Genomic DNA, 13462 nt, shown 5'->3' on the forward strand with positions numbered 1-13462 from the left:
TTCCCGTGAGGGAGGTCTGAGTGGCACTGTACAGGCAGCTGCCTGCATCCTGGCAGGCCCCTTGCAGCCAAAAGCCTGGACAATTACGAGGATCCAGGGCTAATCTCCGTTCTCCTGCTTTTTCTTTCCAGATGCTGTGCTGCATCGCACCCTGTAGTGGAGAGCTCACCCAGACATCCTGAGTGAGGCCGGGTCCCACTCCCACCCCCTGTCCTCACACCCTGACCTGTGGCACTTTACAGTTTCCCTTGTCCACTGTTGCATGGGCTGTTCTGACTCCGGCTCTGCTTGGAGTCCAGGCAAGTAAGGCTCCATGAGGCACATCCACGCAGAGACATCCCTGCCCCCGGAGCGCAGCACGGACTCCAGCCTGTCCCAGCCCAGTGGAGAGGCACCCTTGGAGCCTTCCTCACAGCACTGCGCCCACCACAGCATCCTCATGGGCTACAAGACAGAGATCAAGCGCCAGAAGGTTTACCAGGTCTCCATCTTCTCCCATCTCTCCAGCTCCTCTGAAAGCATGGAGCAGCGGGCAGGCAGCCGGGCGGCAAAGAGGAGTTACCCTGAGCAGCGAACTCTGGAGAGGGGGAGAGATCCCAAACGAACTCACTGGGGTGGCAGGGGAGTGGATAGCAAGTGTGATGGAGGTCCTGGGCAGGCTTCCCTGGATGATGATGATACCTTCGAGGATGGTCTGCTGGTGGAGGAGCTATCCCTGTATGGCTCTGCCCAGCACTTCTCCCACAGTGGGCTGAGAGTGGTGGAGCACCGGTGTGAGGGCAGCCCTAGCCACAGCCCCAAAGCTAGCAGAGAAGACAAGTTGCAGGATGTCTCCTCCTCCTCCTGGCCTCAGCACATTGCTTGCAGTACTTTGCACATGAGAGACAGTTGCCCTGTCTCATTGGGGGATCAGCACCCAGACTATGGAGAAAATGGGGAGCAGGCAAGTGGCCACAACTTACTTCATCTTGATTTGCACAGTATTGCACAAACAGCCCAGTTGGGCTCTGATGGGAAGGAGAAGCCGGGGAGCAGCCCAGCTCACAACAGCAGGGCTAGTGGAGAAGAGGAGCAGCCAGTAGTGTCCAATGGGTGCAGGGAGCCTCCAGCTTCGCAGACAGCACTCAGCCCCAAGCCCGGCAACCTCAGCTCCCTGGAGAAGATGCCCTGTGGGAGCAGCCAGCTCAGCAGCAGCAGCAGCTGCAAGGCCAAAAGGAAGCTGCTGCCTGCTGGTGATGTTGTGACTGACTCTGAGGACGAGAGCCTGTCCCCATGGGCAAGAAAGAAGAGGGTTCTGCCATGCCACATGGCAGCCACGGCCTGCCGCAGCACTGATGCCAAGGGGGCCCCCTTCTGGAATCACCTGCTTCCCAAGGCCCAGGTGAGTGTTGCTTGCAGGTGGAGGCTGGGAATGGCCTGGGGACACCCAGAGGTTAGGGCTGTCCTCGTGGGCAATGTGGTCTGTCATGGCAGCATGCCCTGTCCGGTCTCTGTGCCACAGCACTGATGTGAACAGGGCAGCAGCTGACAGCCAGCCCTGGGACACATGGTCCGTAGGTTGTCACCAGCTCTTGACACCTTGTAGTCACTGGACCCTCTGCTTGCAACCGGCTCTTTAGCCTGGAGAGCCTTGCTCGGACAGGACACGACCTCCGCATGACAGCGAGAGCTGGACACATGGTGAGGGGCCACGCTCGGTGTCGTAACAGCTGCATGCTAAGTCAGACTTACCAGCAGGCTTGGGAAGAGCAGATGGCCTCTGCCTGCCTGGTGGGGAGGAAGGCAGAGGTATGGAACGCTTGGGCCCCTGGCCATGATATCCATCAGGGCAAGGGCTTGGTGGCAGGAAGCAGAACTGGCCATGCTCTGGCCAAGTAGTGGGAGCCCCAGTGCTCTGTGCAGAGATGTCACTGGCTTTTCTGCAGTTCTGAGGTGCCTGTGGCGTGACCCCAGGGTGCCACAGGCTCCCAGAAATGGGGTAGACTCTTGAGGTTTGCAACCACCCTGGCAGTTCAGGAGCTGCCTGTGATTCCTCCCTGCTTACTTGCCTCTCCTGACCAGCTCCCTGCCTTCACCATGCCTTGCCTGCTGAGGCTGCAGCAGGCTCATGCCAGAGCTGGCACACTCCTCTCTTTCCCTGGGGCATCCCATGGTGCAGGGACCAATGGCAGAGCTACCCTGGCTTCTTGCTGCTTGGAGCTGGGACACACCGGCCATGGAGCACAGCTCCATCCCTGCCTGTGTGCCCTTTTTGGTGACTGTCCCCCAGCCTGGCTACCCTAGCACTGCCCTTGCACAATGAAGCCTCCAGCAGCTTCCCTGGGTTTTCCCGCCCGGTCATGCCAGCCAGCTCCATCATCCCTTTGTGTTTTGCTGCCCTTTGTGTGGCTTCCAGAAGGGAAAACCCCTGAAAAGGGGACATCTTTTAAAGGAGGCTGCAGTGTGGCTCTGGCTTTACCCTCCCATTCAACAGCTGTAGGAGCCTGGCTGTGAGCAGGGGTGAGCAGCACACCCCTCTGCCTGGCAGCACTACCGAGGATCTTGCATGAATCACCAGGGGACGGGATTTTTCCTGGGCTGGTCAGGGAGCTCCATTGTATGTGTTACCACTCCCTGGGACGTGCAAGAGGATGTTGGTACATGGCCCTTTTAGGGGGTGTCTTGTCACTAGGGCTGGTCCCAAGACCTGCTTTGCAAGGTGGGAGGTTGATGCTGCACCCTCAGCTTGGATACCAACACCTTCATCTCCAGCAGAGACACTCTGGGGTTTGGGCAGCTCCATGTCCCCACCAGAGATCCCAGCCCTCATGCTGGCCGCCCCTGCAGAGGCTACTGATGCCTTTCCATGGGTGGGAGCCTGTCCAATCTGCTGGGACCTTCGTGGGTCTGTGGGGTAGAGCAAGGGGTGATGGTACTTTCCAGGGGTGCTCAGTCCCTAGTTGCTGCCCTAATATGGTTCTTGATTTCGTGTCCCCTCCAGAGCTTTGCGGATTGCAGTGCAGTTGAGAGGAGGCTGAAGAGTGGGCTGCATCTCAAATCGTGAGTGTCCTGGCAGCCCTGTGGGATGGGCATGGTGGCTCAGGGTGCCCAGCCAACACAGCACCCTGCAGCCCCACAGGAGGTTGGGTCTAATCCTCTTCACTGCCCTGCCCCAGCCGTCTCCCCTCCACCAAGACACCAGGCTGTGGGGCAGTGAGGAGGAAGTGTCTTCTGCACCTGGGGGTTAGTTAAGTGGGTTCAACCTCCACCAAAGAAAGGGATGGGGGACCTGGAGAGGGATCCACCTCCCCAGGGATATGGGCAGCCCAGGGCTGTGTGCTGTCCAGTCTGACACACAACATTCTCTCCTCTGTCAAAGGCGACATCTCCGGAGCAGGCTCTGGCGGGGCACCAGGTCCTCTGCAGCACCTTGGGCCACTACCACTGTCAGCCATGCTCTGCTGGGCAACTTTGAGGTAATGGTGCCCACCTGCCAGGGCGGGAGGTGGGTTCTGGGGGCTGCAGGCTGGGCTAGTGATAGTCACGAGAAGCTGAACCTGACAGGAGCCCTGATGTGGGGCTGAGCTGATTGTCCCCAAGGGCCTGGCATGCAGTGGCTGTGTCACATAGCCACCATCCACCAGCAGGATGGCTCAGCCAGCAGATCCTTGGGTGATGCGCTGGGACCCTGGACCTTGCTGGGATGGCTGCTGTGGGGCTGAGCCAAGCCGCTCTCGCAGCTTCTCTGTGTTAGACGGCTGGTTTTAGCCCACCACTTCAGGATGGGTCTGTCTCAGAGTGAGCAGCCAGGGCCTGTCATGGGTGGTCTCTGGACATGTGAGGGCAAGCAGACGTGTGGTTGCAGTGGAGGTGGGAGTGATCTCACCTGCAGCTTCGAGGCAAGGGGTAGGACTGGTGGTTGAAGGTCCCTAACATTTTGCTCCTCTCTCAGGAGTCCATCTTGAAAGGGTGCTTTGCACCATCGGGGAGGATTGAGGGATTCACAGCAGAGATTGGTGCCAGTGGCTCCTACTGCCCCCAGCACGTCACCCTGCCTGTTGATGTCACCTACTTCGACATCTCCGAACACAGCATGCCCTCGCCTTTCCTGGTATGCAGACAAGGGAGGGCTGGGACCATGAGGGAGGCAAGTGAGGGCTGTACCCAGGCACCACGCATCCTGGGGGTCTTCTCCTCTCTGGAGAGTGTGGTTCAAGCACACCTACCTGAGGAGACCACTAGCTGTGCCAGGAACAGTATTTAACACAAAAGCAAAGAGGGAAAGAAGAGGAAACCCTTACAGGCATATAAACGGGTGGTCTGCTGCTCAGCTAATTCATGGCTGTTGCTTTGCTTCACCTCTATGTTGCTGCTTGTTCATCCCCTGCTTTGGAGATGGACTGAGCTGGGTGTCTTCCTGCCACCTTGTGCCAGGCGTTCTTAGCGAGGGGGGCTCTCAGCCCCGTGTTTGGTCCCAGCTGGGCTCTCCATGGGCTTTCTCCCTCTCTCACATGCTGTTTGTTTTGCCCCAGGGAGTGATTGACTTGGAGGCCTTGGGAAAGAAGGGTTACAGTGTCCCCAAAGCTGGAACCATCCAAGTGGTAAGTTGTTCCCTGGCATCCAGTAGTTCCATGGGGAGGGGGGCCAGGTGGGCTCCATTTACCCCTGTCATGGTTTAACCCCTGCCAGCAGCTAAGCCCCACGCAGCTATTTGCTCACTCCCCCCTCCCCAGTGGGAGCGGGGAGAGAATTGGAAGGGTAAAAGTGAGAAAACTCGTGGGCTGAGGTAAAGACAGTTTAATAGGTAAAGCAAGAGACGCGCATGCAAGCAAAGCAAACCAAGGAATTCATTCACCGCTTCCCATGGGCAGGCAGGTGTTCAGCCATCTCCAGGAAAGCCGGGCTCCATCACGTGTAACAGTTACTTGGGAAGACAGATGCCGCAATTCTGAATGTTGTCCCCACCTTCTTCTTCCCCTGGCTTTAAATACTGAACATGATGTTCTATGGTATGGAATATCTGTTTGACTAGTTTGGATCTGCTGTCCTGGCTCTGCTCCCTCCCATCTTCTTGTGCACCTGTTCACTGGCAGAGCATGAGAAACTTGAAAAGCCCCTGATTTAGAGTAAGCGCCACTTAGCCACAACTAAAACATCAGTGTGTTACCAACATTGTCACACTAAATCCAAAACACAGCACTGTACCAGCTACTAAGAAAAAAATTAACTCTATCCCAATTGAAACCAGGACAACCCCCTGGGGTAGAAATGGTCCTATGTTGTTTGTCAGGGCAGCAGCCAGAAAGCTTGTGCAGAGACGGTACGTGGCCACCAAGGCAGCACAGTGGAGGGGAGCAGGGGGTCCCCAGTGTGCTGGCAGGGAGACAGGGTGATGGGAGATGCAAGGAATGGAGAGGTGGATGAGAAGGGATGGGGTCTCAGCAGGAGAATGAGGATGGGATACCATGGAGTGGGAGCACAGGAGTGGAGGTGGGTGGAAAGGAGTGACCTGTGGGCCTCAGGCTAAGCCCTTTGGGGTTGGTATGGGGCTTTCTGGGTCCTTGGGCCTGCTGCTGCTGCCCCCAGGTGCCCCAGACCTGCCCTATGGATCTGTTCCTGTGCCCTTCCCATTCTCACCTCCTAACCCTCTGCTCCCTAGACCTTATTTAACCCCAACAAGACTGTGGTGAAGATGTTCTTGGTGACGTATGACTTTGAGGACATGCCAGCCAACCACATAACCTTCCTACGCCATCGCATTTTCCTGGTGCCTGTTGGGGAGGAGGAACAGGCCGTCGTGGCCACCCACAACCCACCAGGTGCTGGCCCACCCCGCAAGGTCCTCTGCTATCTTATGCACCTAAGGTAAGGTGTGCGAGGAGGGATGGACACCTGCGCCAGCGTCACCCCTGGGCTCCTTTCCTGTGTGCCCCTGCCTTCCCCCAAGCCCAGAGGCCCGGGCGGGGGGATGTCAGCCTGACCCCCTCACCCTGGGGAGGAGCAGGGACCAGCTGCTCCTTCAGGGAGGTTGGAGCTGCCACCCTGCACAAGGGCAGTGGCTTCTGTCCCTCCGAAGGCAACTGGAGCAGAGCATGGCCACCTTGACCAGGGGCACACTAGGCAAGGGGATTATGCCACCTGCCGAGGCTGTCCTGCCCTTGTCTGGGAGCCTGACGTCCCTCCACCCTGCTCTTGTCTCCACTCAGGTTTCACAGCTCCAAGTCGGGGAAGATCTACCTTCACAATGACATCCGGATGCTTTTCTCCCGCAAGTCGATCGAGGTCGACTCGGGGATCCCGTATGAACTGAAATCCTTCACGGAGATGCCGAGGAACCCCTGCTACTCACCCCGGGCCTGACCTTCTCGCAGCCCCAGGTCCACCAGGGAGCCTCCAGCCCAGCACTTTGGAGAGAGTAAAAGGGCCAAAAACAAGCACTGCCTTGAAGTATCACCCTCTCCACATGCCCCGCTCCTCCTGAGCAGCACAGACACCGTGCCCGTGCCCTGCAGCAGGGCTGGGATCACTGAGGGGGCTTCACCTGGAGGGGCAGGGGCTGAGGAGCAGCCCTGGCACTCCAGGACATGCCCAAAGCTTCTGCCACTGCTGCTCCCAGCTGCACCAGCTTCTCTGCTGTAGCTGTGGGTGGGTGGCAGTGAAGAGTTGGGCCAGAGGCTCCAGGTGAGGCTACCCACACTGGTCCCAGGGCTGGGAGCAGGAAGTGCAGAAAAGTTTGTATTTATTAGTATTTATTGTTGCTAGGAGCGCAGAGGAGGCTTGTGCAGAGGTTTGGAGGTGCTGTTCTGTTATTTTCAGTGCTGGATGAGGCCCCTGGTGGCGCTCGGATTGCCTGGGTTGGGGCAGGGCTATGGCTACTGTGAGAGACTGGAGTTATGGGGATATTTTGGCCCATGGAGGAGAGGGTAGGGCCAGGGTGCAGCTTGGCCAGGGCATAGCTCCCAGGCTGGGGCTGTGTTTAAAGCCCCAGGACAGGCTGAGGCTTGCTGCTTAGCAGCTCTGTGAGGCCAGCCCTCCTGCTTCAGGCAGGCTGGGGGAAGCCTGGACTTGTCCTGCAGCCCCAGGAAGCCCGTGGCTGGCAGGGAAGGGTCTCTCAGCCCCATGATCCACGGCAATAGTCATGGCTGGGGACCATGGTCATGGGGGACTGAGGCTTTCTACAGCAGCATAGGGACAGCCCTCCTGGCAGGAACCTCTGGAGCCCACATGGACATTTCAAAAAATACAGGGCCTTTTTCTGTCTCCAGGAGCTGGTTTTGGGCAGGAGCCTGGCACAGTGACCAGGTGCCAGAGGATGGGCAGGAGCCTGAGCCCTAGCTTAGTCACGGGGAAGGGAGAAAGCAATGGAGGACATCAAGCGGGAGCTGTGTTAGGCCTTCGGGAGGAGGTTTGGGGATAAGCTGGAACAGGGCCTGTCCCTGCTGCTGCCTGGAGAGCTGCGGGCCGAGCTGTGGGCTGGCCAGAGAGGGGAGAAGGGCTGGGGGAACCAGGCCCATACGTGGCCTGCATCGCCCCCAACCCGTGCTCGCCGCTGGGCTGCGGGGACCCCAGCCCCTCTCTGCAACGGGGAGGAAGAGCGGGGCACTTCCTACACCTCCGTGTGCCAGCCTGTGTGGGGCTGGGACCCCCGCGGTGGGCAGCACCCCCAGGACTGGGGGCTCCCAGGGCTGTCCACCGTTGTAGGGGGATCGTACCGCGTATCCGCGGCCCTCCCCTCCGCACCCACGGCTGGGGGCCGGCCGGAGGCGAACTGCACCCCCTACCCCCAACACCCCGGGGCCTTCGGGGGGCTCCGGCCCCGCCGACACACACAGGACACCGGCTCCCGGGGTCTCCCTCGCCCCCCATCACCGGGGGCCCGCCCCGGGTCCTCCTCGCCGCGGCCCAGCGTGGGCAGACAGGTTGTACCGGTACTTTTCGTGCTTGTTTTTAATTTAATGACTTTAATAAAACCCGTTTACAAACGGAGGCCGGCCCCTGCCGTTGCGGGGGGCGGGCGGAACAAAGGGCAGCGGCCGCCGGGGCGGGACGGGCGGCTCTGAGCGGCGTCCCGGAAGGGGCGGGGCCTCCCGCCACGTCTTCCGGGTCGGCGGGGCAGGAGTAGTAGCGGCGGCGGCACCGGCACCGGTCGGAGCGGGCGGCGGAGCGATGCTGGCGCGGGCGGGGCTCCGAGCTGGGCCCGGCCTCAGCCTCCTGCAGGTGGGGTCGGGGGAGGCTTTGGGGGGTGCCCGGTGCAGGCGGTGCTGCAAGAGGCTGGGGGGACCCGGGGGGATCCCGGGCTGAGGGGAGCGGGGCGGAGGTGGTGGGGCCGTGGGGGAGCTGGCTGAGGGGAGACGGGCGCCCGTGAGGGTAGGGGGGCGCGGGGAGGGCGCAGAGGAGGCCCGGGGATAAATGGGTGTCTGGGGGTGTTGGGGGACCGGGAGGAGCCGGGAGCGGTGGGGTGAGCTGATGGGGCGCGGGGGGAGGGTTGTTGGAGAGGTGGACGTGGAGGGCTGAGCAGTGGGTTGCGGTGTGCGGGGGGAGGTTAGGGAGGAGCTGGGGAGAGCTGGGCAGGGGGCGTGTTGAGGAGAGCTGTGGGACTGAAGGGCTGTGGGGAGGAGAGTGAGGGGGTGCGGGAGGGAAACAGGTCCTTGGAGGGGGCCAGGAGGCAGCCAGAGCTGGGAAGGGACGGACTGTCGAAGTGGGGTGGTGTGAGGGGGAAGGGACGGGAAGAAGGTGTCTCACCGTGTTACGGGGGGCTGAGTGGGGCAGAAGGACCATGTGCAAACCTTCCTTTCCTTTATGGTGTCCAGGAGGCTATATTTCTACCTGCCCTAGTAGGGCTGTGGGAGAAGGGGAGACATGGAGAAACCTTCAGCACAAGGACAGGCTCCCCTGCATCTGCAGGGAAGGCTCTGACACTCACACTGGTCCTGCCATCCAGGTCACATCCCTGTGGGAATGGCCCGTGTCCCTGCACAGCATGGGTTTTTTGGGGGCATCAGAGCTGGTTTGTGCCCAGGTTTATTGAGGCTGCAAGCAGTGATCCCAGGTGGGAGAGCAGAGATGGTGCCAGCAGCTGGGCTCACTCATGCTCCTTTTCCTTTCTCTAGCGCTCCCAGCAGCTGAAGCATTCAGCATGGCTGGCCTTGGCACCACGGCGCTTGAATTCTGGCCTACCTGTGAATATCGGGGTGCTCTTTGTGCCGCAGCAGGAGGCTTGGGTGGTGGAGAGGATGGGCAAGTTCCACCGAATCCTTGAGCCTGTAAGAAGCCACTTTTCTCCCCCTCTGGATTCAGCAGGTTCCTCAAGCTATAGCGAGGCGTGTCCTTTCCATGAGGATTTGGGGGTTCGCGTGCTTACTCTTCCAGACTGCAATCCTTTTGAATGCCTGTAGACTTTTTTCCTCAGTGGAGTGTTAAAAGCACAGGGAAACCTAAATTCCCCCAACGTGTAAAGCATGTTTGCTCTACCTGTGGCATTTGTAGCATGTAGCGTACTTGGGCTTTGTTTAGACAGGTCCCTCTAGTCCGACTGAGGTCTCTGGGAGGAAAACCCTAGATCAGAGGGCTCAGGCATCTAATCCTGCCCTTTTCCCAGGGTTTGAACTTCCTCATCCCTCTCCTGGATCGTATTCGTTATGTGCAGAGTCTCAAAGAAATCGTCATTAATGTCCCAGAGCAGTCAGCTGTCACCCTCGGTAAGGAACAGCTTCTGCGTTCTGTCTCCCTTTCGTTCTGCTGTGACTGGGATAAGCAATGGACAGCGTGAGGGTGAGTGGAAATGTCCCAGACCACTCAGCCCTGTCCATGGGGACCTGGGCTTTGCTGTGAGCAGGAGATCCCATTTCTCCTCTCAGGGCTGCGGCTGCCTCTTCTTGCTGGGACGAATGCACCTGGGCATGAGTCAATTTTTCAGATGTTTTCCTGTGTTGGGCCACAAAAAAACCTCTGTTCTGTAAAAAAGGTTTCAGATCAGGTTAATGGACAGCTCTGTTACAATTCTAGCACTAAGCTTTTGTTCTGCCACCCCCCCACCCCCCCGGTCTCAATTTAGGAAGATAACTACAGTATGAAATGTTTTGGTCTAGAAATCTGAGACTTGCATATTAAAACACCAAAACACAGTGTTTTCTAGGGAATGTCAAGGTTGTGCTAACAAAGTCTTTTAGATGAGGAGATCCATTTCAGCCAGTCCTTTTTCTGTACTACGCTGCTGCCACTGGAAGGAAAGGGTCATGCCCTACTCTCTTGTGGGAGGGGAAGTTGCCATGTTTTGTCTTTGGTGCTTCAGTAACGACATGTTCTCTCCCTGCAGATAATGTTACCCTGCAGATTGATGGCGTGCTTTATCTGCGGGTTATGGACGCCTACAAGGTACTGTCCCTGCTGCACTGACACTTGGCCCAAATTTGCAGCCTTCATGGCTGCACCCAGCATGGTCTGTGTGTGCTGCACTGCTCAGCTGGCAGCCTTCTGCTGACTCCCTTTGCCCGATGATACGTGATTCAGCCTCTGCCCAGCTTGCTATGCCCTGTGAGGTGGGTGGGCTGAGCACCCCAGCCCCTCACAAGGCTCTGGACTCTGCTGTTCTTCGGCAGGGGTATCTGTGGCAGGTTTCTCATCTTAGCGCTATGTTTGCCCATCCTGCCTTGTTCAGGGTTCCTCCTGGCACTGCCACTGACTCTGTTTTTTATTTCTGCTCTCTAGGCCAGCTATGGGGTGGAAGATCCTGAGTATGCAGTGACCCAGCTGGCCCAGACCACCATGAGATCTGAACTTGGCAAACTCTCCCTCGACAGAGTGTTCCGGGTGAGCTGGGGAGGTGTATCACAGAGCTGCCAGTGTCTCTTGAAACCTTGGGGCAATCTGCACAGCCAGGCTGATACACTTAACACTAAAATGCCCTTTGGTTAGAGGGCTTCTGGCTTCTGTTACAGTTGACCTATTGGTGAATCCTTGGAGACTCGGCTGGTCCAGCTGTGTTTCTCTGGAGTTGGTGACTCTGCTCAGGCGCAGTGATGAATGTCCTGGCTGTCGCAGTTCGTGGGGGGCTGTAGCCCTCATGCTGTGTTTGCTGGGAGAAACAAGCAGTTGGCATTCCTGGACAATGTTTGTATCCAGATGTACACCAGATGTTTATATCCCAGCAATTTCAGTTTGGGGCACTGCTCCCTCTAGGAGAACAGTAACCCCCTGAAGAGATGTGGAAAGCACTTGATCCTGCCTTAGTTCCTCTGGAGATGGGTTTTTCTGACTGGCCTTGGCCTGTGATTGGATGTGTCTGTTTCCCTCCTGACCTCTTTCTCACACTAAGCTATTCTTCTTTGCTTTTTGCCATTCCTTTTGTGCCTCCCAGGAGCGGGAGTCCCTCAATGCCAACATTGTGGATGCCATCAACCAGGCTTCAGACTGCTGGGGCATCCGATGCCTGCGCTATGAGATCAAGGACATCCATGTACCCCCACGTGTGAAGGAATCCATGCAGATGCAGGTTTGGTTCTCTGGGATGACAATCTGGAACAAGAGGGAAGTTGTCAACTGTCCAGAGCTGGCAGTGCTGACCCCTCCTGTGGTGAGGGAAGCCCACTGACACTTTGGCTGCAAACCTACAGCTATTGAATAAATAATTCCCATCCTTATTTCAGTGGTGGTGGCCACTGCCTGGTACACATGGGCCCTGCCAGCTCCCTTTAAAATTCACACTGGGCTCTGTAGGAAGCAAGACCCAGAGCTGAAGATCTCCCACTGAGAAAAGCCAGGTGCCAGATCTCAGGACTGGAAGGGGAGGAGGGGGAAGTGTCTGTCCTGTTAGGTGTGGACCAGGCTATGGAGGACTGTGCAGTGTGGGGAGCAGAACCAGCCCTCACTGGGGATCATGCTGTGTTCTCATACTTTGCTAAGCCATGCTTGCCAGAGCAGGATGTAGGAGCCTGTCCTCGCTGCGCTTTGCCCAACGGGTGGGATTTCCCCAGCACGGCTGTAGTAGACTGGTGTCTGACCTGTGTTGGCAGGTGGAGGCAGAGCGACGGAAGCGGGCGACAGTGCTGGAGTCAGAGGGAACACGGGAATCGGCTATCAATGTAGCTGAGGGGCAGAAGCAGGCCCAGATCCTGGCATCAGAAGCTGAGAAGGCCGAACAAATCAACAAAGCTGCTGGTAGTGCCCTGGGCTACAACATGTGGGGCCTGGGGAAATCCGTAGCTCTACATTGAGGGGTGATGCCCCCAGGGAGAGACCGCGTCGCTGTGGTCCAGGCTTCCTCAACTACACTGATCCTTCCTTGCTGGGGCCCTCGCGCTGAGCTCCAGCTCGCGTTGCTGCCCCACAGCCTGGTGCAGCAGGAGGTGTGTGGCAGGAGTATTGCCATGCAGGTGTTGAAGGAAAAGGAGGCTTTGCATGCATGAATTTGTCTTGATTTTCTCCTTGAAATTGTCTTGATTCGCTCCTTTTGAGTGCTTTGTCGAGGTTCTGATGTGCATTTTGCTGTGGTTCGTTGCAGGAGAAGCCAATGCGATGCTGGTCAGGGCCAGAGCCAAGGCGGAGGCTATTCAGCTCCTGGCAGCTGCTCTGGCACAGCAGGTGAGCGACATCCTGGGACACCACAGCTTCAGCGCTGGCACTGGGGGAGGTGAAACCATGGCTGGGGTGGCACCTGGCTTTCTCTTGGATGCTCCCTGGCATCTTCAGCAGTAGCAAGTGAAGAGTTTTGCTGTCCTGGGGGCCATGACCAGCCGGGGTGGTGTGGGGCTAGGGGCACGGGTGAGTTCTTGGGGGTGTCTGACTTGCTGCTGAACCTCGTCCCTCTCCCCCCAGCATGGCAGCGCTGCCGCCTCTCTCTCTGTGGCTGAGCAGTATGTGAGCGCCTTCTCCAAGCTTGCCAAAGACTCCAACACTGTCCTGCTGCCCGCCAACACCGGCGATGTCACCAACATGGTCGCGCAGGTTAGTGTGCTCACAGGGACCCTGTCTCTTGCCTGGGGGAGGTGAAGGTGGCAGCCCGGAGGGGCCTGGCCCTCTCCTCTCCTCCCCCATGCCTCTTGTTCCCTTCAGGCCCTGGGAATCTACACCACACTGACCAAGCCGCAAGCTGTGAAGACTCAGGATGAGATGCCCCCAGCCTGTGAGGACCCCCAGCCTCCCACCACGGACGTGCTTAAGAGAGAACAGGCCAGCCCCAGCTAATGGGGCCAGAAGGATCCTGCGCCCTTGACTGCTGGCAGCCCGGCAGGCCCTGGGCCTGTCCTGCCGCCCTCCCTGGTCAGACGCTCTTGTTCTGGTTCTTCTTCCCTCGGTCCTTATTTTTTATTTGGATTGTAACCGTAATAAAATGGTACAGGTGCAGCTGCGGCATGTCTGCTGGCACTTGGGAGCCTGACCCGTGACCCCACTGTACCCCCTAAACGGGCTCTTGCGGCTCCCAATGGCCTGCGGGAGGAACCGGGACCCCCGTCTCCTTGTGGGGACACCCCCCTCTCCAGGGGTG

General features: G+C 58.3%; 2 protein-coding genes across 8 annotated transcripts in view; both read left to right on the forward strand.

Annotated features, from left to right (window-relative positions):
- Positions 1-7979, forward strand: part of FAM214B (family with sequence similarity 214 member B) — a 42043-nt gene extending 34064 nt beyond the window's left edge. For 5 of the 6 annotated variants that reach the window (XM_037374183.1, XM_037374188.1, XM_037374187.1 and 2 more), the window contains 7 exons: positions 132-1381; positions 2981-3039; positions 3359-3455; positions 3932-4090; positions 4512-4580; positions 5639-5844; positions 6186-7978. In XM_037374183.1, the coding sequence (XP_037230080.1) occupies positions 314-1381; positions 2981-3039; positions 3359-3455; positions 3932-4090; positions 4512-4580; positions 5639-5844; positions 6186-6339 (1812 nt within the window). In that variant the 5' untranslated portion in view covers positions 132-313 and the 3' untranslated portion in view covers positions 6340-7978. Of the gene's footprint in view, positions 1-131; positions 1382-2980; positions 3040-3358; positions 3456-3931; positions 4091-4511; positions 4581-5638; positions 5845-6185 lie in introns of all 6 variants that reach the window. The other variant, XM_037374189.1, reaches the window with a different exon arrangement.
- A 112-nt stretch (positions 7980-8091) lies between these two features.
- Positions 8092-13325, forward strand: STOML2 (stomatin like 2). Of its 2 annotated transcripts, XM_037374341.1 has the most exons (10): positions 8092-8196; positions 9090-9242; positions 9578-9677; positions 10295-10353; positions 10687-10788; positions 11336-11470; positions 11991-12135; positions 12479-12558; positions 12793-12921; positions 13030-13325. In XM_037374341.1, exons 1-10 carry the CDS (start codon positions 8146-8148, stop codon positions 13159-13161), a joined length of 1086 nt encoding a protein of 361 aa, XP_037230238.1. In that variant the 5' UTR covers positions 8092-8145; the 3' UTR covers positions 13162-13325. The 2 variants fall into 2 exon arrangements, with proteins under 2 accessions (XP_037230238.1, XP_037230239.1); XM_037374342.1 differs by lacking the exons at positions 8092-8196; positions 9090-9242 and having other exon boundaries at positions 9643-9750.
- Positions 13326-13462: the final 137 nt, after the last annotated feature.

This window comes from Falco rusticolus, chromosome Z, assembly GCF_015220075.1.
Source record: "Falco rusticolus isolate bFalRus1 chromosome Z, bFalRus1.pri, whole genome shotgun sequence".
In the NCBI taxonomy this organism is placed as follows: Eukaryota; Metazoa; Chordata; class Aves; order Falconiformes; family Falconidae; genus Falco; species Falco rusticolus.